General features: G+C 32.4%; 2 protein-coding genes across 2 annotated transcripts; both read right to left on the bottom strand.

The window, feature by feature from the left end:
* Positions 1–1,750: 1,750 nt before the first annotated feature.
* On the bottom strand, positions 1,751–9,989 carry LOC126682152 (protein CHROMATIN REMODELING 19). Its single transcript, XM_050377734.2, has 12 exons — positions 9,269–9,989; positions 8,345–8,462; positions 7,095–7,135; positions 6,753–7,003; positions 6,498–6,678; positions 4,637–4,822; positions 4,330–4,503; positions 4,044–4,202; positions 3,191–3,259; positions 2,950–3,086; positions 2,362–2,580; positions 1,751–2,231 (listed from the first exon to the last, which is right to left on the bottom strand). Exons 1-12 carry the CDS (start codon positions 9,851–9,853, stop codon positions 2,069–2,071), a joined length of 2,283 nt encoding a protein of 760 aa, XP_050233691.1. The 5' UTR covers positions 9,854–9,989; the 3' UTR covers positions 1,751–2,068.
* A 5,204-nt stretch (positions 9,990–15,193) lies between these two features.
* LOC126680189 (transcription factor bHLH111) lies at positions 15,194–20,115 on the bottom strand. The gene is made up of 7 exons (XM_050375247.2): positions 19,705–20,115; positions 18,302–19,112; positions 17,536–17,649; positions 17,325–17,396; positions 16,686–16,751; positions 15,543–15,581; positions 15,194–15,455 (listed from the first exon to the last, which is right to left on the bottom strand). The coding sequence occupies exons 1-7, from the start codon at positions 20,016–20,018 to the stop codon at positions 15,306–15,308; spliced, it is 1,566 nt and encodes a 521-aa protein (XP_050231204.1). The 5' UTR covers positions 20,019–20,115; the 3' UTR covers positions 15,194–15,305.
* Positions 20,116–21,891: the final 1,776 nt, after the last annotated feature.

Genomic DNA, 21,891 nt, shown 5'->3' with positions numbered 1-21,891 from the left:
CCCGCGCTGCTGCGAGGAAGAATCCGTTCATCATGTTCTGTTACGATGCCCTTTCGCGGAAGCAGTTTGGCTGGGTTCCTCTCTCAACGCTCTTGTTTCAAATAACCGGTCCCTAAAGGAATCATGGAGCCATATTCAATTATCTGAGGAGAACGCAACAGACAGAGACAACACATTGGTGAAGTTTGCGTGGATTTTGTGGGCTATATGGATCGGCAGGAATGCTCTAATTTTTCGGAACGAAGATACAGATCCAAAGGTCACATTGGATGTAGCTGAAAAGCTGTTACATGAGTGCCGGGCAACCTTGCAACCAGACCTGCCAAGGCCAAGAATGCCGCCTGACCCAATCCTTTGGAAAGCACCCCCTGCAAATGTGCTAAAAATCAACTTTGATGGAGCTTTTCTCAGAGACTCAAGGGTTGGAGTTGGGGCGTGTGTTGCCAGGAATCATGTAGGAAAACCAATCGCTTCAGCTGCCCAGAAATACAACTATGTTGCCTCTCCGCTTGTGGCTGAAGCAATGGCACTGCGAGGAGCGATTCAGCTTGCTAACAGATTAAGACCTCCAGAGGTCATTTTTGAAGGGGACGCCAAGGGCATAATAGAGGCTATGTCCAACGGAGCAAAGACGGATACAACAAGCGATGTTATTTTGCATGACTGTCGTATGTTATGCCAAGCGCTTCCTCTAGTTTCCTTTAGTTTTATTAGGCGTAGCGGGAATTGGGTGGCTCATTCTTTAGCCAAAAAATCTCTTAGAGATGATTCGTTCCGATGTAACTATCTAGCACAAATGTTGTGGCTAGAATCGAGACTCTTGTAGTTGTTTCTTTTCTTAATGAAATTCCATCTTTTGACAAAAAAAAAAAAGAGGGTCCCATCCCAATTCCATGGATGATATTCTTTCAAAATTGTGTTTTCTTTTTGGATAGAAACTAAAAGTAGAAACATTATGCTTCAACAACCGGGAAAAAAACCCTACTCATAACGGTAATGGTGTAGAATATAAGGACAAACGTAATGGTAAAACTTCTCACCCAGCTAACTAGTGAAAGGATTTCACGGGCAAAACAGCCCATTTCAGAAGATTCTTTCTGCTACGGAGGATGACGATGATGATGATAATAATGATTGATGATGCAAAAGTAATTAATAAACTAATCAATAATGTGTATAGTAGTAGAATATTGACATACTAACTACCACCTTTTCTTCTTTTGCTGCTCCATAGCTCAAAAAGTTGTAGACAGATTATTTTAAACATCATTTGCAAATTAAATTATAAAATTTATTTCGCGACTAATATACAAATTTTAAATTTTAGCAGTCACATACAAATTATTGTTTTACAATTTAGAACATTGAACAGATTATATTATAGTGTCTAAATCACTCTTTGGTGGAATAGTCATCGTTATGTAGAATATCATCACCATCCGCTCCTTGCGGTTAAAGTGACAGATTCGAGTTTTCCCAGATATTTTTATCATTAATGCAACCTTCAAAACTTTTTATCAAAAACAAATTGTTTGGCTTTTCAAATTGTAAAAAGTCACAAGTTTACATTTGACATTAATTTTTTTGATTGTATTATAATTTCAAAACACAGTGATATTCATTATTGCGATTACTCTTATTTAAAAAGTTAAATTGTTAAAATGCAGTGCTTTTGCAAGCCAGCCTTGATTGGTATAAACATGCAAATAGGTTCAACATATTAAGTCCGTCCAAACAATGATCTGAGTAATTCTTCAACCCCAGCACAAATTCTGTTTCACATAGTGATAAACAATATATTCACAATACACTATTTGTCTTTCTTTGGAAAAATTTAAAATATTCATATCATATCTAATCTCTCTGAATCTGTATTTGATTTAATCAAGTCTTATTGATCATAAGTGCTACAACTAATAGTAAGACCATTTTTTTTCTTTCTGGACTTGTGATTGTTTCTTTTTCCTTTCCCCCTTTCTGCCTAAACTACACCTAATTCTAATACAACAGCTGATGCTACAAAAATAAAGGGGCGATCAAATTTGTATTATAACATCTCTAGATATTCTTAACCCATTAGAAGCGACGATAATATCTCTCCCATTGTCCTTTCCGAAGTGTTTCCGGCATCATCTACCTCCACTCCGGACTCCAGAACAGCAGCATCTAAAATAAGCTTCCGTTTAGCAATCTCATAAATATTCTCGTCAACTGTACTCTTCGTCACCAGCCTGCAATGGGCGCAGAATGGTAAAAAATTTATAACACCACAACAATTCACCAAAGCAAAGGTTAAATTAATTGAAGGAAGACGGCAAGGACTTCTCTTTTTTTACCCCAACCGCAGTGAATGAAAATCACCTGTATATAGTGACTGGCTTAGTTTGGCCAATGCGATGACATCGATCTTCTGCCTGCCGATCAATCTGTGGATTGAAATCCATATCATGGATAACAACGGTATCTGCACCGGTCAAGTTCAAACCCTGCCCTCCGGCTCTAGTTGACAGCAGGCAAGCAAAAATAGAAATGTCGTTGTTGAAAGCGTCAACAATGGTCTGTCTCTCTGCCACTGGGGTACTGTAATTAGAAGAGATTCGGATGCAAATGTGAGAAAAAGAAACAAAATCTCAAGACCCAATTCACTACAAGCACTATCTATAGATTATAAAGTACCAGTGGCCTAGGTTGCTTGAAAATAAACTGCACCTAAAAGACAGGAATATCTTGCTGTACTAGGTTTTAGAACATGCAGGGAAAAAGAAAACAATCTGAAGTGTTTATCATAAAAATCAACCAACTTTTTGCATCAGCAAGGAGAAGGAAATCGGGCAAGCCAATGAGTATCAAGGATATAACGAGTGAATGAAAAATCGATTCATTAATCTATGTACAAGTAAGAAATAATCCACGTGCTTTATCTAAATATCCTATAGGCTGAAAATGTACCTTCCGTCAAGTCTTTTATATGTCAGTCCAATTACATCTAAAGTCCATTCTAAGATGTCGAGCATTGAGGTCCACTGACTAAAAATCAGAACTTTATGTCCATCCCTCTTCAGTTTAGGAAGAAGCTTCTCTAGAATCTGCATCATGGGCACAAACCATTAGCATGAGCATTGTGTTGGACATTAAAGTTTTGCTCCAGAAAATTTTGAATATACAGGTGCCATTACTCCTACATCCGTACCCGACATTTTGCTGAAAGCATGACATGCTTTTCTGAAAGAGTACCTTTATCATCATAATTAAGTAGAAGCTGCAAGAGATAGTAGGACACTAGATCAAATTCAAAATCAAAAACATGTTTCTGCAATAAAAATTAAGTAATCCAATAATAATTCATAAACTATGCCAACTCCAACAGTAGACCCATACAATGAATTACAAGCAGTGAATACTTTTCACTTCAACAGGCTAAGGTTTGAAGACATTTCTACTATCCTTTTGACAAAAAAATAAATGAAGAATTCATCTAGTATCAATGGTTACCATGCCAGACCAGGCGCAAGCTATTCAATTCTTCAACCATCAAAAGTACAGTACTTCAATTAGCCAAAGGTTAAAACTGAGGTGGCCAGTATATGTGCTTGAGTTATAACAAGGTTCACAATTGGCTGTCTGTATTAAATTTTCTAAGAAACGGTTGTAGAACTCTACAGATCTGAACTCTACAGATCTGAAAGTCCATAAAATTACTCCAGTGATCTGTATAGTCTAGTATCGCAGCTACAAGTTAATCCGTGCATGCAAACAACTAGCTTGGGGGATTTCTTTCATGTGCATCGGACAGAAACTATATAGGTCTGGACAACTATATTACTTGGACCCCAATATGGATAGATGATTCCTGGTAACTTTAAACTTGGACATTTGTTTTAGAAGACATAGTTTTACTTTCATCCAGGATTAATTTCTTAGTTTCAAATACCATAACTCTAAAAACTTAAAATAACTTAAAGATTCAAAAAAATTGTTCGCATGTATAAAGTATTTAAAAAGAACATTTGGTAAAACCACTCCCTAGAAAATATAGACATTACCTTGTGAATAGAAAAGTCACTGTAGTTCTTAAGTTCGTCAATAACCCTCTCCAATGTGCATTCAAACCCAAATACACCAATTGGATGTAACTTTTTGGCAAAACGAACAACATCCTCGTCGCTGTAAATTCGCCTCACCAATAATGGATGATTAGCTATCTGAAATGAGCATGAATTGTGGTGAGCTGATAAAAGAAATAATTAAAAATAACAAGCCATTACATGTATATGACAAGAATAAAGGAAAATAAATACACAAAGAAAAAAGTAACATTAGCAGCAGCACCTTGCGGAACTGAACAAAATAGTTTGAGATTTGCCGCTGAGGAAGAATTCCAAAAATAGTATTTAGGTCTACATCTTTCAGCTTTGCCATACGAGCACGTGAAGCTGTACGATATTCCTCTATTGCTTCTTTATAAGCAACTTCCTGATGTTTTTCCATTAAAACATACTCAACCTACAAATACATCATTCAATTTTCAACGCTATGAAAATAAGAGACAGAAATCTAATTTTAAGGTCCTAAAAGAGAGTAACCGAAAAATCCAAGATGTCAGTTGAAAATTATGGGTAGTGAGCACCCATCGTACCTGCTGTATCTTTGGAACAAGTTGCTGCATGACATCTGATTTTAACCGCCTCAAGATGAATGGTCCCAAAATGGACTTCATACGACTAACTAGAATTCTGTCTTCTCCATTTAGTAGCTTTTTCAAGTCAACATCCTCAGTAGCAAAAAGATCAGGCAGCATAAATTCCAATAACGACCATAATTCCTGCAATGATTGAATACCAAGTCAACTAAATATATAAGAATACCAAACAACATTTTCAAACATGAAGACTCATCAGATTCTTTTTGATGCCACCGACAGCACAAAAAGCCAGTACCAGAACAAAATAATTCCAAGTCATAGAAAAGAATTAGTGAATTGACTTTTCAATAATATAATGGCGTCAACTAAACCCATCAGATAAAGAACTCTATTAGACATTGATGACTAAATCAACATTTCCGATCAATATAGAAGGGAAATCTAAATCAGAAGAATGAAGGCAACTGAAAAGGTAGAAATTACAGGAAGCTCAACCAGCCTATAATGTAGGTATCAGAACTAAGAAACTAACCTCAATATTGGCGTACAACAACCCAATCATAGCTATTCAGCATAAGGGTACTAAAGCTAAAGAATGATATCCAAACACATCCTGAAGAATACTAGAACAACAGAAACTGAATAAGAGACCCACCTCACAGAAAGACCAAATATCTATCCCCATCACACAGTTCAGCCTACTAGCAAGTTACTACTGTGCCTCACTGCTAACTCAGTAAATCCACCACTAACTAGTTGCAGTAGCCAGTGCCTCTTACGACTAATTAATTGCAGTACAAATCTATAACCAAAGCACAGTATACATAGCTTTAACAATGCATAACATACAGAATACTGAGCAATGTGATCATACTGTAAAGCCTTGTTTTTTCCATAAGAATTGATATGCGGCAAATTTCAAATGATAAATAAGCTATTGTACTAAAATATCACTTTAGGAATACAAATATGACAGAAGAGCGCAAGAGAGAAGATACTTCCTTAGTCTATTGAACCCAAGATAAATTGAGAAAGTTGAGATATTATGCAAACAAAATTCATTAAACTCTACCACTTCTATTTCTAGAAAAATAAAACTCCAACTATGGAATTTAAGTGCAAGTTATGAAATATCGTTTGGGAATTACAAAACATTAGAAATTACATATGCTTCAAAATATGAGGCCACTTTGCAAGTCTTCTCAACAAACACAAGGACCATCACCAATCTTCCAACATGCTATTGCTAACACAAATTAAAAAAAAATTTAAACTTTGAAGGGCTAATATACCCTGACAACCCACTCTGTTACAACTACCTTATGGTAAAATCTACTTCTAATGGCAATGACCACCACAATTGCGCTACCAATGTTGCAGAAAGAATTGCATCAAAATCTCAACCTTAGAGTATACATCTCAACTAACTATGTGAATGCTCTCCTTTGTCGAGGGAAAACATAAATTTCTCATGATTTATGTCATTTCTCTTGAACACCTACGGTGAACTAGATATATTTACAGCAATGGATACCAAATCTCAAAGCTAAAACTCCAGTCGTGATTTTCAAATGCCTGTGATATCTATCCTGATTATAGCATTTGTCAATTAGTTTCCATTCCAGCAATTTGACCACCGGATATCCAAAAAATGCCCCCGCCATTAGTAACAAAAATCTAAGCAAATCATAGAACTTTAGAGAGTTCCTCATTTTAGCATCCTAAATTACCTATTGATTGTAATAAAGATTGCAACAAAGAGGCTCCTATTTCTTCTTCAAAACATAAAGATAAAAAATCACAGGTTTAAAGATAAATCAAAAGGAATGGAAGAAAAGCAAAACAGTAGCTGTACATGTAAATCATTCTGTAGGGGTGTTCCTGTTAGCATCAAGCGCTGCTTTGCATGTCTTGCAACAGACATCAGGTTTTTCCACCTATAGCTGTTCTTATCCTTCAAAGCATGAGCCTCATCCATTAGAACACAGCTCCATTGCCAGCGTTTGAGAATTTTACGATCATCTTTCTGTTGTGCACTGCATCATCAGCAACGAGGAGATTGAGGGTAAAACCAGAACAGACATATATGACCAGTTAAAAAAACACCCACCTGTGTCGTTCAAAGAGTGAATAACAAACAAGAAGCACATTGAAAGGAGGTGGCAATCCAGCTTTCGCCAAAGAGCTCAACTCTTTTGAGTATGCAGCTCGTGTTGCACCGTGATACTGGAGCACAGAAAATGATGGACACCACTTTTTAAGTTCTCTTTCCCAATTTTCCAGAACAGAGGCTGGACAAACAACTAAATGCGGGCCAGGGTCATCCTTCATGTATTTCAGCAACATTAAATATGTAATTGCCTGTCACAAGATCATCATTGCATTCAATACAACTCAAAGGTAATCATAAATTCAACAATAGAAATTCGGAAATAGGATGGATCTCAAAAACCTGAATAGTTTTCCCGAGTCCCATCTCATCTGCCAATATGGCTGCATGTACAGAAATAAACCATTGTTCATCAATTATCTTTTTTAATGTCATATATTACAGTGTCCTAATTTTACATAAAAAGCCAAAGACTACCTCACCAAATTAGCATATGCACTTCATGCCATTAAAGGGCAAGGACGTTGACAGGATTGAGCATAAATTGAGCATAAAATTAAAGTAACTCTTTAAATGTAGTCATAAACTTTTAGTTTAATGTTTTTAGCAACTAGTTTGATTTCAGACATCTTTTCTTTCATACTTGCAAAACATGATTAGGCTAGAGCGAGTTTAAGATACATGACAGCCAACCATGTTACATACTTAAGAAAACGATAGAAAGAGAAAGCTATCTGCCCTTTTAATTACTCAACTAAATATCTTCAGAAGATTTTAGAACTACACCTCACTGATATCATAAGTAAGAGAATGTATTAGTTGCAGGAGAGATCCATAGACATAGATAGTGACTACTTCAAAGCTTCGAACAAACTAACTTAGTACAGTCATGCCAATATTACTCCAAGGGTTAAGGGACAGGAAACAAAAGGCTTCCCCTGTATACTTCAAGTTAACAAGGACACTTGTATATAGCTGTCAAATGCTTCTCATGCAAATAGATCGAGCCTCAAAACACCTAAGATCTCAAACTCATGTGAGCAAAATTTTGCTTCTCTTGCTGATATGTAAGGAAATTAACTGTTTACTGCATGGTGAGGGAATAGACTGTAAACACTCTTTTAAATATGTTAAATGCATGCAGTTTGGTTTTCATCTTATCACACAATCAGTGGCAATGCTTTGCTCTTTACTTCAATTGCATAGAAATATGTTCTAAGAACTACCAACGATTTTTTTGAAGTCTTATCCAATACACAAACACATGCCACCTATGCACGTATAGCATTAATTAGATTTTCTTAGTCTTGTATAAGATTAATTATATTCACAGAAACATGATGCAAAAAAAATTAATGGGTTTTTAGCTCCAACTTGAATAGAAAAAGATTACATAGGTCAAGAGCAATAAGAACTACAGAACAAGAACTAACATAAAGTGTTCGCAATATGCCTTTTCTCTTATCATGATCCCGTCAGCAACAAGAACTTAATTAAAAATGTAGCAGGGTAATTAAATACTATTCAAAGGAGGTCCAGAAATAAAATTATGAAAGCAACATGATGAGAAAGCAACATCGTATCAGAATTACCTCCTCCAATGCCCTTCCGGTTTAGCAAAAGAAGAAAGTTCACACCCACTAGCTGGTATGGTTTGAGAACAGGCTGGAAATCTGAATCCACAACTTCACATGCTGCATCAATATCACTCTGCAACAATGGGACACAATTCCATCCAACATTAGACATTTAGAAAAGACAACTTTCTGAAACTTTGGCTGTAGAGACAATCCACAAAGGCAAAGAAATTATAGTTACAAATTGCAGTCACTTTACCATAAGTTATAGCCATGCATGTATTTGTATGCTCACTTACACAGCCAGCATCGGCAATGTAACGGTGCATGCAAGTTGCAAAAAAAGAAAGAGAACTTCAGCAAACTGACACTAATTAGTCATTTCTCTATGTCAAATAAATGAATAAATGATAGGCGAGTGTAACACATGATATGCTACATTTCATGTTGCCATTTTTCAACTGAGGCTGAATCAGCGAGTGAGCTTATTTCAAGTAGAATCTTCACTGACTAATCAACAAAAAGCATCTAAGACAAGCCAACCTTCGCTTTCCATTTCTCTCTCAAAACTTCTAGCTAACTTATCAACGAAAGAATGAAATACAATTCATAGCTTCATAGATATTACAACACAATCTATCCGGTTCCAGTCAGTGCAGAAAGATTCAATTTAGCAAATCTCAAAGCTGAAGCACATTTCGCAAAAAAATCAAACTCCATCGGAAAAAATGCTTCGAGCTCTAGTTCATCCAAGTTTGATAAGAAAGCAAACATATAGGCAATCTTTGGAATGAATCATGTCATTTAAAATACAATAATTCAATTCGCAAACCTCTAAAAATATCTTAATTCTTCATCTCGAATTATAAATTCTAACAATTGCTACCTTATTCTAAAACCAAACATTCAATTGGATTTCATACAACTTGACAGCATTACCTGATTGACAATCCTTACTGAAGAAGCTTCAACCTCCGCATACCGGTCGCACGAGGTAAGCGCAGAGCCGTACAGTTCTTTCTTAAGCTCAGCCGATATTTTCGCACACTTTTGCAACGCTTTTCCGACTACATCATCAACTAATTTCCCTTTCCCCTCTCCCTCTTCATAATCTTCGTCTGATGTTTCCAACTCATACACCTTAGCAAAATCACTCTCCCCCTCTCCATCTTCATCATCCTCATCAACTATAAATCGACGGCCACGATTACTCACCGACGGCTGTCTCACCACCACTTCCTCAAAATCATCATCCACGTCAAACGCCACGTCATCGTCCTCTAGATTCTCCTCCGCCACCTCGGCCGTCCGAGGAGTAATTTCGACGCAATCGTCGTCGCTACTGCTGATAATGAACTCCTTATCCTTTTTAAACGCAAAGGATTCGATAGAAGGCGGTTTCTGATGATTTTGGCGATGCGACGTCGTTTTGAGAACGCGCGACGGCTGAAATGAATGGTGGTCCCATTCGTCGTCGGAGATTTCGTCGAAGATACGCTTCATTTTTCTTCCATTGTTGCTCATTTATTGTAGGGTGGTGACAATGCTTATGAAATTGAATTTAGGTTATGGTGAAATGGAATGGAAATGAAGAGTGGGATTCTGTGTTGTGGGAATATTAAGCGCCATTTGTACTTTGAGAACATCTGGACAAAGGATAGTCAAGAAAACGAAAAAAGTCAAAAGGTGAAGAACCGGGCTCGTATTTTGATGTAATGGCCTGAGTCGACTCATACAATCCTTAACCCGGCCCATCAAGTCTATTTTAGGGGATCTTTAGCAAAATACACACAAAACACCTAAATGTTCTCAAAAATATCCATTGACTAAAATTATTGTATAGTTTGACCAAAACTTATTATAAAAATACAGTTTTTAATTGTAGAATTAAGATTTACCAAAAAATTTATAATTTAAATTTACTAACGGTTTACGATAAGGTCTATTATAAATTTATTAACGGTTTACTAACGGTATTACTATCGGTTTACTTTTTTTTTTTAGGGAACTATCAGTTTACTTAAAAAAATAATTTATTATTGTTTATTTTAAATTATAAAATGTTAAAGTAAATTATTAATTAGTTTAATAGCATAATTATAAAATATGTACTAAATTAGTTTCAACTTTATTACATTTATTTTACTATAAAAATAAATTTACTATTAATTTACTTTCGATTTATTTTCTGTTAGAACTTTTATCAAACATGTCACAATCCAAAATCGTGGACTGCAATCGGAACTAGGGAATGGGAGTGGTTGCCCCTCTTTCCTGTAAAGTAGTCACTACCTGAGCCACAGAAGACGCTTTTTGCCCAATAGCTACATAAACACATATTACATTTTGTCCTTGTTGATTGCTCTGGAAGCCGTAGCAAGCATAAATCCACTCTAACTTTTTCGCGATAATTCCACCGAGTTCAACTTCGTGTCCGTCTTCGAATTCTGATACTGCATCTTCTCTTATCTTAATCGATAATTGCATTGTTTCTATTGTCGTCTAATAGAGCGATTTGGTTCATATTGTCGCTGTCGTTGTTTATCGTTCTTTGTCTCATGTTAATTCTTGATATATTTTATGTTTGGTTCATTTATCATATGAATCCCGATGAGTAGTACTGAGAATAAGTGAGATATAGGTACCGGGATAGTTCTCCGAGTTCAACCTCGTATCTTGGATTTTTATTATTAATCTACCGTGGTACAATTTTCTTATTTTGTATATTTACCGTTTTGATACTTTACATTTGGTTTTCGTGATCCTTTATATGGACCATGGCATTGCCCAATACAATCTAACCATACATTAACAACACATGCACATATAGGGTATTGATTATAGTTAATAGTACATATTGGAATGTACTATGTTTATTTACTCGTATATTGTCGATACTCATATGTCATTCGATATTCGATTATATTTCGTATTGCTTTAGCTTTCCCTGGTAATTTAAGCATTTACAATCTTTTTCATTTAATTATATTATTATCAAAATAATATAATTCGATAAATCATCATTTTCCAAACATACAATACATATTACTTTTAAAACGTACAATTCATATACAAAATAAATAATTATATATTCATATAGCTCATCATATTAAAATATGTGGCTTTATGAATATCGATGAGTAATTTAAAGTGTACCCACCACTTGCTATCCATATACTTTAAACGAGTTAAGCGTTAATCTCGATCCTTGAGTCTCATGCCTCATCGGTATTCGCATCGCCGGGTCTACGCAAATTCGATAATATTATGAATTAATAATAATTCATAATGTTATCGAATTTGCTTTAAGAATTGTGGATTTTTGTGAGAAATTGATGGAGATAAGATTGTGGTGGTGTATTCGGCAATTAGGAGGAAAAAAATGGATGTTTTGTTCTTCTTTTGGTATTTTAGTCAAATGAAGATGATGATATCCCTTAGCCACTAAGTTGATGACATCACCAAGTGGCTAAAAGCCCAATTTGACTCGGTTAAGATACATATTAACTCAGTCGATTAACCGACGTGCTTAATGATTGGAGTAAATTGCTCTTATTTACTCGAGTTATTTCACTACACTTTAATGTAATTTGTCGTGAATTTTGAGGTGTTTGTGTGCCTTATTTGTGTACTTAATTTTTTTTCAGGATATTGGAGCGTTTTGGAGCGGTTTTGGCATAAAGAAAGGAAGAATCAACGAAAGCGATAGAGAAACGAAACCGAGAAGCGGAAAAGCGAATAGTTGGGGCTGAAATAAAATGTCTCAATCTGAGATACCTTTATTAAGTTAGTGTCTCGGATTGAGACACAACTCAGAAGGGGGCAGATTGTTTTCTCTCAATCCGAGACACCTAGTTTAAGTTGGTGTCTCGAATTAAGACACATCGCTGAGAGAAATTTCTGCTTCATATCAAACATCAAAGGTTTGAGGCCCAGTTTCATTTTTGGCCAAACGCTCTTATAATGGTTGTCTTTTATTTTCTCTTTTACTTAGTACTATATAAACAACTTTATCTCATTTTTAGAATATCAATTATTATTGTAATAATCAAATATTCTCTAGATCTTTAGTTCTTACTGTTCTCTCTATTTTAGGCAAGAATCATCTTTGTTCTTTGTGTTCTTCATGTTATTTTCAGATTTTGGTGTTCTTGAATATTGATTCAATACAAATAATAGTTGTTTATGGTATGTTCATTATCTTATGAACGCTTTTAGTTCTCACTTATTACTGCAAGGTATTAAATCTTCACTTAATGTTTATTCTTTGCATTTATTCAATTAGTTATGTAATGTTGATAGTGTGTAGCTAAACCCCCCCGTGTTTAGAAGTTGTTAATGATTGGCATGTTTAGTTGATTAAGTAATTAGGATTAATAAGTGATTAAAATTTGTTGTGTTTATTGGCTTAATGCTTAGATTCAAGTGATATATTAATCAATGTTTTGTGTTTAATTAATTGAACGAAACTTATTTAATTAAACCGACCTAATTAATCACAAGCTTAGGGTTTAATCGTGCGAGAGTGGGTTAGGGCTTAGGTGGTTGTTAAGTTTGCAGATTAATTTGTTTGATTAGTTTTATCAAAATCTAATTGCGCGAGAGCAATTTGGATTTCGATGTATTAATCAAATTTCGGTTCTTTCAATCTTAGACTCAAGAGAGCAGAATTGACACCCTTGGATAGCTTAACCCAAATCAATATCACCATTTGCCCAATAACCTAGGATTTCATTAGTGGCATGATTTAGCAACTTCTTGACTTTTTTAAATATTTGTTTAAAACTATTTTATAATTGATTGTTTAGTCTGATAATTGTTTGCTTAGTAGGTTAATTACTCATTTAATTAGTCTTTGTTCCGTTAGTTGTTTAACCAAAAGTGAATGCTTGCTCTAAACGAATTGCGTTTCAAAATTAATTTTCATTCTCATTAAAATCCTTCTCATCTCTGTGGGTTCTATACCAGATTATTGTCCACTCTATTACAAGTTGTGATACCGTCACTTGCGGTAAATGACCAACACTTAACTTTTAAAACGATCTCAGAAATTAATCTTTTTTCGATCAATTTTTAATTATATTTCACGAACGTTAACGTGAAATTTATTAGCCCGGTATTTATATTTTATCTTTACTTCAAATTATTATCGGCTAAAGTTCCATTTTAACTCAAAGGGCTAAATTGTACTTTAACCCGTATTTTTAATTAATCGTCAAATTTACTTCTAAAACGATTTGGTAAATTTACAAAACTTTGACGATAATTTATTAATAATATTTCATGGACTTTGGCGTGAAAATTATTAGCTCGGGCTTTCTAATTTATTTATTTTACTTTATTTTCTTTCTTTTTAATCCCACTCAAATTCAATTTATTGCATAACAATTTCTAGTTTAAATTATTATTTTACGATAACTTTGATAGACCCGCTTTGATCTAAATCCTTATTATCCCACCTTAATTCGATAATGTCGATCTTAATCTTTACGATTTAGTCTCGTGGCACTATACGTAATACCAGCAAATTTAGGTCATTACAATATATAAATACAATAAAAATAAATATGAAATTTTCTAAATTATAATGGATATATAATTGTTATTAAGCCGAAAAAATAATTGTCCAAAAAATAAATATAAAGTTTAATATGTTCACTTTTTATAAAGTTATAATTGCTTTTTTTGAAAAATATAATGATTTTTTTTATATATTTTATTTTAAATTTTAAAAGTAAATCTCGACTAGTATTAGGGTTTATTTGTACTAAAAAATGAATACAAGTTTTGGTATTTTTATTTTACTATAGGTTGATAGATGGTGTTTTTTACAAGTAAAGGGTGAAAACAGCACTTAAACTTGTGTCTCGGGATCTAATAAGTTCATTTTAACTTTTTGATCAATTAGAACAAAACTTAAATTTTCGGGATTAAATAAGTCTATTTTAATTTTCAGATTAATTAATTAGACCCAAAACACTCTTAATTTAGGTCAAGTAACCCTAAAATTATACACTTCAAAATATGAATTTATTTGACCCCAAAATGTATATTTAAAGGTCTAATCGATCTAAAAGTTAAAATAAATTTATTTAACTCCGAAAATATAAATTTTTAATTTATTTAATCTAAAAAATTGAAATAGATTTTTTACCGAAGCACAAATTTGAATACCGCATTGACGTTTTGTTCGGGTTTTTTCACCTTCTACCTTTAAATTATGCAGATGCTGCTGGTCTCCGCAACATTAAAAAGAGCACGCAGCCTGTAAAGTGCAGCACCATCACCATTTTTGGCTTATTGCTATTACATTTATATATGAATTAATTAATTTCCATCACTTAAATTGCTATTTTTTTCATTAGTATTTTCCAACCAATAATCTAATTGTAGCTTCAAGAATATTGTTTATATAGATAAATTTGCAATGAAGCTTATATAGATACAGTATTTCTTAGAAAACAAAATACAAAGTAATTAAGATACATTATATACATATTATATAAATTTATAAATTTACAATTATGATGAAAATGATAAATATATTTTAATAAAAAATTGACAATTTAATACAATAATTTCATATTTTTTGTCAATTATATTGAAAAAAATAATTAAAACAAAAATCTAATGACTAAAAAGAAATTTTAATTCAATATCTTAAATTACCTTTTTGACAAATGAGTCCATATTTGGAGAATTAATTATAATCATAAAAATATTTTACATACAAATTTTTATAAAATTAAATAGATAATATCTTAAAATTTTGAATTCAAATTAAAGACTAATTTATCACAAAAATAAAATAAATTTATTTCATTTCTATTATTAAATCTTTATTTTTTAACTTTTCCTTGGATGTAATAGACAGAAAATTTAAAAATATTAGATCAAACAGCTAAATTTTTACATTAAAACATATTTAACAAATCCTTTACAATTTTGGATATATAAATTGAATGTCCCAATATTATTATCTATAGAGACATCCTCTGTAAGTTGGTGTCCAGTAATCAGATCCAGTGTTGTCATGATAAAGTTGAGGAGTACATGAAATTGGAACCAAACAAAGACCTCTGCTCCTCAGTTCCTTCTCTTTCTTATCCAACCCTCCCCAAGGATCCTATAATTTCACCAAGATTCAAAAAAAAATTAAATTAAAATCTCTAAAATATATTTTGGATTTATAGCTAGCCTTTATTTTTATTACCTTGTGTGAATTACTCTTCATATAAGGGTTACTCAATAGCTGCAACAAAAGTAAAACCAAAGTGCAAAATATTAGCATACATATTTTATATACATAAAAAAATTATTTATTTAGCTATATTTTTTAGCGGGTTACAAAATCCGCGGTTATCAAATTATGATATTTTCATAAATAAATAACTATTTTTTCATTTCAATAATTAAATATTTATTTTTCCAAAAAAATAAAAATAGCTAAATAATTTTTAACACTTGCGGGACCAAAATTTCTTTTATGTCTGGTCTAATTTTTATCTAGCTATTTAGTCCACCTCTGTTTTTCCGGCAGTCTGAATTAATCTCTTTCTGACTTCATTATGAATTTTACCTTCTTTTAAAAAAAAAAAAAATCGACCGCAGCTCAGATTACAACCCACCCTAGACTATATGTGATTCGATATTGATTTCATGTGTGTTTCACTTACGTGCACTGAAATAAAAGATTCATTGTATCATGAGTTATAAAAATTATTAAATTATGTATTTTATTTTAAAATGGATATCAATTCTAAATAGCGTATCAACTTTTCGTCATCCACATAAGCAAGATATCACCGGAACTTAATAAATTACTTTTTGTTGTTGAAAATAGATGTTTGATTGTCAAAGTAAATAAAAAATTGATTATCATTTTGTAAAACAATTACTTATAAAAAAAATTAAATCATTTTTGAGCTAAATAAAAGTAATCTTGCCCTAGAAAATGATTAAACTGATTCCAAGTTTGATAATTATAGGAAATAATTCTCGTTGGATACCTAATACTTTTCAATATTTGGATGACTTCTTTTAGGGCTTTAGACAGTTGTATCATTGTACAATCATTAAGCAAATAATTTGTTTTATGCATGCTTTACATATTTGATTAATTATCACGTTCTTTAGTTTTTTTCGGAAAAAAAAAAATTGAAACACAGTACAACTGCCACTCCTATTTTTTTCCAATATTTAAACAAGAAAGATGGAGAATCCCACTCATGATCTTATTGTCAAATTTCATAATAATCACTACCATTTTCTTTTGTTTGCATTATATAATTATATAGTTAATTTCTTCATTTCAATCAATTGTTTCTAGATACATAAATATATTAAAGAAAAATACCTGCACTTGCTCTTGCAAAAACTTTATATACTGAATTGCTTCCAATAGCACAGATGCTGTGTCAGTCTGAAAATAAAAATAAAATGGGAATGAATTTGGAAAATATTTCATGAATAAACAAATTGTCAGTCTTATCCAGCTATTTTACAATTTGTATTGATTATATTCAAACAGTAAATAAAAAGTAAAATGTCTAATTCATAAAATCAAAATATGTTTTACCTTTTTAGATTATTTTTATAATAAATTAGTTCATAGGGAAAAATTCATAAAAATTTAAAAACTAGCTATCTAATTCATTTAAAAGATTTATGTTGATATCGTCAAGATTTTGTTGCTAAGTAAACTAATTTATCATAAAAATATTGAATTGTATCTTATTTTTATAAGTTAGATACTTCATCTTTTTTGTTTGATTTGCAATGTAAAATTATTAAATGAAATGTCAAAAATATTATTCAATATATTTGTCAAATTCATCATAGTTGGGGGATAATTATAATTAATTTTGCCAAATAAAATTATAGGTCACAATGAAACTTTCAATATATATATTTATAAATTTTTCCATGTCTTCTTTTTTAGAGAAAAAAGCCATATATACAGCTCTAGTGGACACTGTGTTTATTAGGGTTTTACCTTTCCAAATGGCGACACAATTTGTTGAAGAGCTGTGATTTTATCTCCAAGCTTGACTTTTGGTACCTGCATCTTTTTCAATATAAACAAAAACTAAAATGAATTAATTTCCATCAATGCTGATTTAATTATAAACACATTATTAGTCTTTAAACACTTTTGCTTTTGTTTTTTTATCCGTTTTATAATATATAAATATAAATATATATACCTTTACAGATGAAGCTGTAGAGCTTTCATGCTTAGGCTTTTTCAAGACTGTCTCTGAATTGTCTTCGATTCTTTTCTTCTTTCCTTCACTTGAATTCCCCTGTCCTTTTACTGTCTGCATGCAACATTAATTTACGTTCACTATTTTAATTAGGGTTCATTTCGTGAGAGGCTCAAAAATAATTTTCTTTTTAAGAACTATTGTTAGATGATTATGTGAAATATATAAAAACAAAGAAATTTGAAATCATCCATTTGCAAACTTTGCATCCGTCCCATAGGCATGAATTTAACATAGTTTTTTTTTTTTTTTTTTTATGAATTTAACAAAGTTAAAATAATTTTATAGTTTAAAGGTTGAATAGTTAAAAGTTTTTGCAGATACTTTCTACGATGATGTGAAAACCGTTATGTAGAAAGTTCATAGTTAATTAACCACAAAAAACGTCAACTCTGTAGAATCATTAAATTTGAATTTAAATTAATAATTCTATTCTTTAAACCTTCATTTCTTGTTGTAAATAAAGTTGATGAGAAATTATCAAGAATAAACTCCATATATATCATGCAAATAATTAAAAAAATAACAAATCTTGATGTGGCACAAAAGAAATATTAATGATAAGATATCAAATGAACACTAATATCAAAATCATTTATTCATGCCTTGATTAATTTGCATAATCATGCGATATGCAATAAAAATAGAAAAATCAAAAAATATACAAAATTAAAATAAAAAGAAAAGGTGATAGAATTCAGCTGACCTGTGAGGAATTTTGAAGTCCATGTTTTCTACGATCAGACAAATTCATGGATTTAGAGCAAGGTTTATGCCCTTGAATATCAATCAATGGCTTACTAAATCTACCATTAAAACTCAAACCATCATGAAAATTTCTTGCACTTGAATAAATATTATCAGCTGCGCCATAATAATATTTATTATCAGCCACAATTGATGAGTTACCATTGTTAACACCACTATGTTGATCATAGTTACCAACTCCGAGTCCATTACTATCGTAACTCGGCCTTCTTATAAAATATCCTGACTCAGCTCCTACTTCAGGATCATTTTCTACTTTTAGAAGATTATGCGATCCATAACCGGAAAAAATTAAACCCGAACTACTTCTTCCGATTCCGGCTGCACCACACGACGTGGCGGAATCGCCAAATGTTTGAGGCTGTGGTGCATAGTGATTTAAACCACTAGAGCTCAATGATATGTTACATGTTATTGGATCAGGAGGAGCAATTGACCAATTGCTTACCAAGTTGGATAATTTGTTAATTCTTTGATCCCCGTCGATCAAGCCTTGACGATGCTGATGCTGATGCTGATGCTGATGATGCTGGTGTTGATGTTGATCAGGATTATTATTAAATCCGTTATTTATGTGCTTGTCAAAATTGTTAAAAGATGATTGAGAGTTTGTAAATTCCCAATTGCCATCCATTTTCTTCAAGTAATCACATGCCGGTTCGAATATACTACTTTTTGATGATAGTGCATCAAGAAAATTTTCTCCAACATCTTGATTGTTTTGTAAATCTCCATTGCTTCCAACTCCCCTGAAAGATTTAATAACATCAAAGCATTAAAAGGATATCAATAAATATACTAATCAAAGCAGCAAAAATTTGGTTAAACTTTTAACGGTTCTCAAATTATAGTATGATTATCGACTTTTAAATTTTTATATTTTTAATAATCAAAGTTTAATTTTACCGGCAACGGAAGGTTATTAAATAATTTTCTGTGAATTTCTTCTTATATGAACAACAAAAAATAATTTTTTTTTTTATTTTAATGTCATCAAACTACAAAAAATATTTCAAAATGGACACTAACTCTTAAATGGAAACTGAATTCATTTATCGTCTACCTCCGGTTGTTGGTAGAATTAAACTTTCGTTACTAAATGTTAAATTTTTTAAAAAAGTAGTAATTCTAAAAAAAAAAAAAATAGCCCATGAGAGATTATTAGAAAGTGTCAAAAATAAAAAGGAAAACCAAAAACCTACCCATAATAGTATTGCTTTTTTCTTCTTTTATTAGGGTAAGAGATTCTTGTTTCCACTAAGCTTATTATTCAATTATATGCACCATCTTTATGTGTTTGTTCATGAATCTAATTAAACGTGAATCAACATATGAACTTACAACAAAATTTGACTCCATAGTTGACTATCAGAAGCATGTTCTCCGATCAAGTGATCAGTGGGAGAAGAAGCAGCAGGCTCAACGAATCGGCGAGATGACTCAACCGTTAACCCGGAGTGATTCGAAGCATTAGTAAAAGATGTAGACATGGAAACATCTTCTTCACAAGAAGAATTAGGGCTAGGGTTTGGCTGGTTCCATGGAGATAGAGAAGTTGCATGGTGATGATGATGATGAAGATCCCACCAGTAGTTGCCTGAAGGAGGTGTAGAGGAAGAGATAGCAACAGAGGTTTCACTGCATTCTTGAGCCATTTTATTCTTTTAGTGAAGAGAAATATGTTTATTAGCTAGGGTTCAATAGGGAATTTTAGTAGCTAACTTTCTTTCTTTGTTTCTGTTGGTGGAGGTGGGAATTTAAGGAGAAAGAAAAGATTTAAAATCATATATTCATTGGTGGTTAGGGGCGTGTAAAAATCAAACCAGATCGAAAAAATCAAACTAAATCAAATTGAAGTTGTAAAAATAGTTCCATTGAAGAAAATGCGGTTTTTTCGAATTTTATTTTTGAAAAAATCGGTTTTCAATTTTTGGTTCAGTTTGAACAATTAAAAAACGAAAATAACCGAACAAACAAAAGAAATAATTAAATTTACTATAATAATTTGAATGCATATATATATATATATATATATATATATATATATATATATATTATGAAATTTTTGTTGATGTTTAAATTATATAAAATAAATTAAAAAATTAATGACTAAATTTTTTAACTAAACTAAACAAAACAAATAATTTGGTTTGATTCGATAACAGCTCGGTTTGATATTTATGATATATTTTGATTTGGTCGACTTTAACTGATTTTAGACCGAGCCAACCCAACCAATGCATACCGGATATGCTTACAGGTTGTAGTGTTACATATAATATGAAAATTATTTTAGGGAGACAATAAAATATGGAACCTGAGTTTTTCCACTGCATGTTTTTCATATCGTGGGTAATTGTTATATGTTACTATTAAATCTCTATCATTATTAATTTTTTAATATTAAACTAAATATACATAGCATTTAGTCATAAAAAAAAACTATTAATTTTCAAATAATGTAATTTTATTGAATTACAGAATATCATATATACTATTGTGTCAGTATATATATTCTTCATTAGATTCGAATCTAAAATTGTCCTAAAAATACCAACTTTTTAGCACTTGAATCAACATATCAACTTGAATATCCTTTAATCAAAGATCAAGAACAAAATTTTCCTGCTGCCTTAGGCAGCAGGAGTTCCTGCAATTGTATATGTGGCACTCTCTAAGGGTGCCACCACACAGCTTTTTGTTTATTGTGAATAGACAAATTATACATATTAGTTTTTTGTTTAGAGAGCGCCACACACACGGTTGTAGGCATTCCTGCTGCCTAAGGCAGCAGGAAAGTTTTGTTCAAAGATCAAAACTTCATATTGGTGGGTCGAAGACAGGATTTGTGCGCCTCTGAATTTGTGTCTCTTGGCGTGAAAGTAGTTATAAACTAAGCCACATATTTGTTTCTTAGCCATCATAATTAAGCTGCATTTATATGTCACTCTACTGGTTCGCAACCAAACAAACTACATGCTCTATTTATGGCTATTTATTTTTTACAAGTAAAATCGAATTTGTCATTCACTATTACTTGGCTAATAGTCACCCATGACCCTTGATTTTTGGAGGTTTGATCATAAAATCCCCCTGATATTTAACAACGATCACAAAACCCCCAAATTTTTGTGGCGGCGCCATTCACGGCCCTTATAAATGAAAATACCCCTGACAACGTTTTTTTTTTGCGGCCGTTTTTAAAAAAAAATTGATGGCGCCACGTGTCAGTTGACACGTCACCAAAATCGTCTTCTCAAGTGAGAATCTCACCTGAGAAGACGATCAGAGGTGGTGGTCGGACTAGAGGGATAGCCGGACCGGCGGTTGTTAGAGGTTGTGGTTGAGTTTTGATTGATCAAATATTAAATTTAGGGGTGTTTTGGGTATTTTTTTTATATTTTGATGACGTGTCAACTGACACGTGGCGTCGTCAATTTTTTTATTAAATACAACCGCCAAAAAAAATATGCGCCAGAGGTATTTTCGTCCATAAGGGTCGTGAATGGCGTCGCGACAAAGATCAGG

Source organism: Mercurialis annua, linkage group LG5 (genome assembly GCF_937616625.2).
Source record: "Mercurialis annua linkage group LG5, ddMerAnnu1.2, whole genome shotgun sequence".
NCBI lineage: Eukaryota > Viridiplantae > Streptophyta > Magnoliopsida > Malpighiales > Euphorbiaceae > Mercurialis > Mercurialis annua.
The sequence above is the reverse complement of the archived record's forward strand: the minus strand, read 5'-3'. Positions and strand labels throughout refer to the sequence as shown.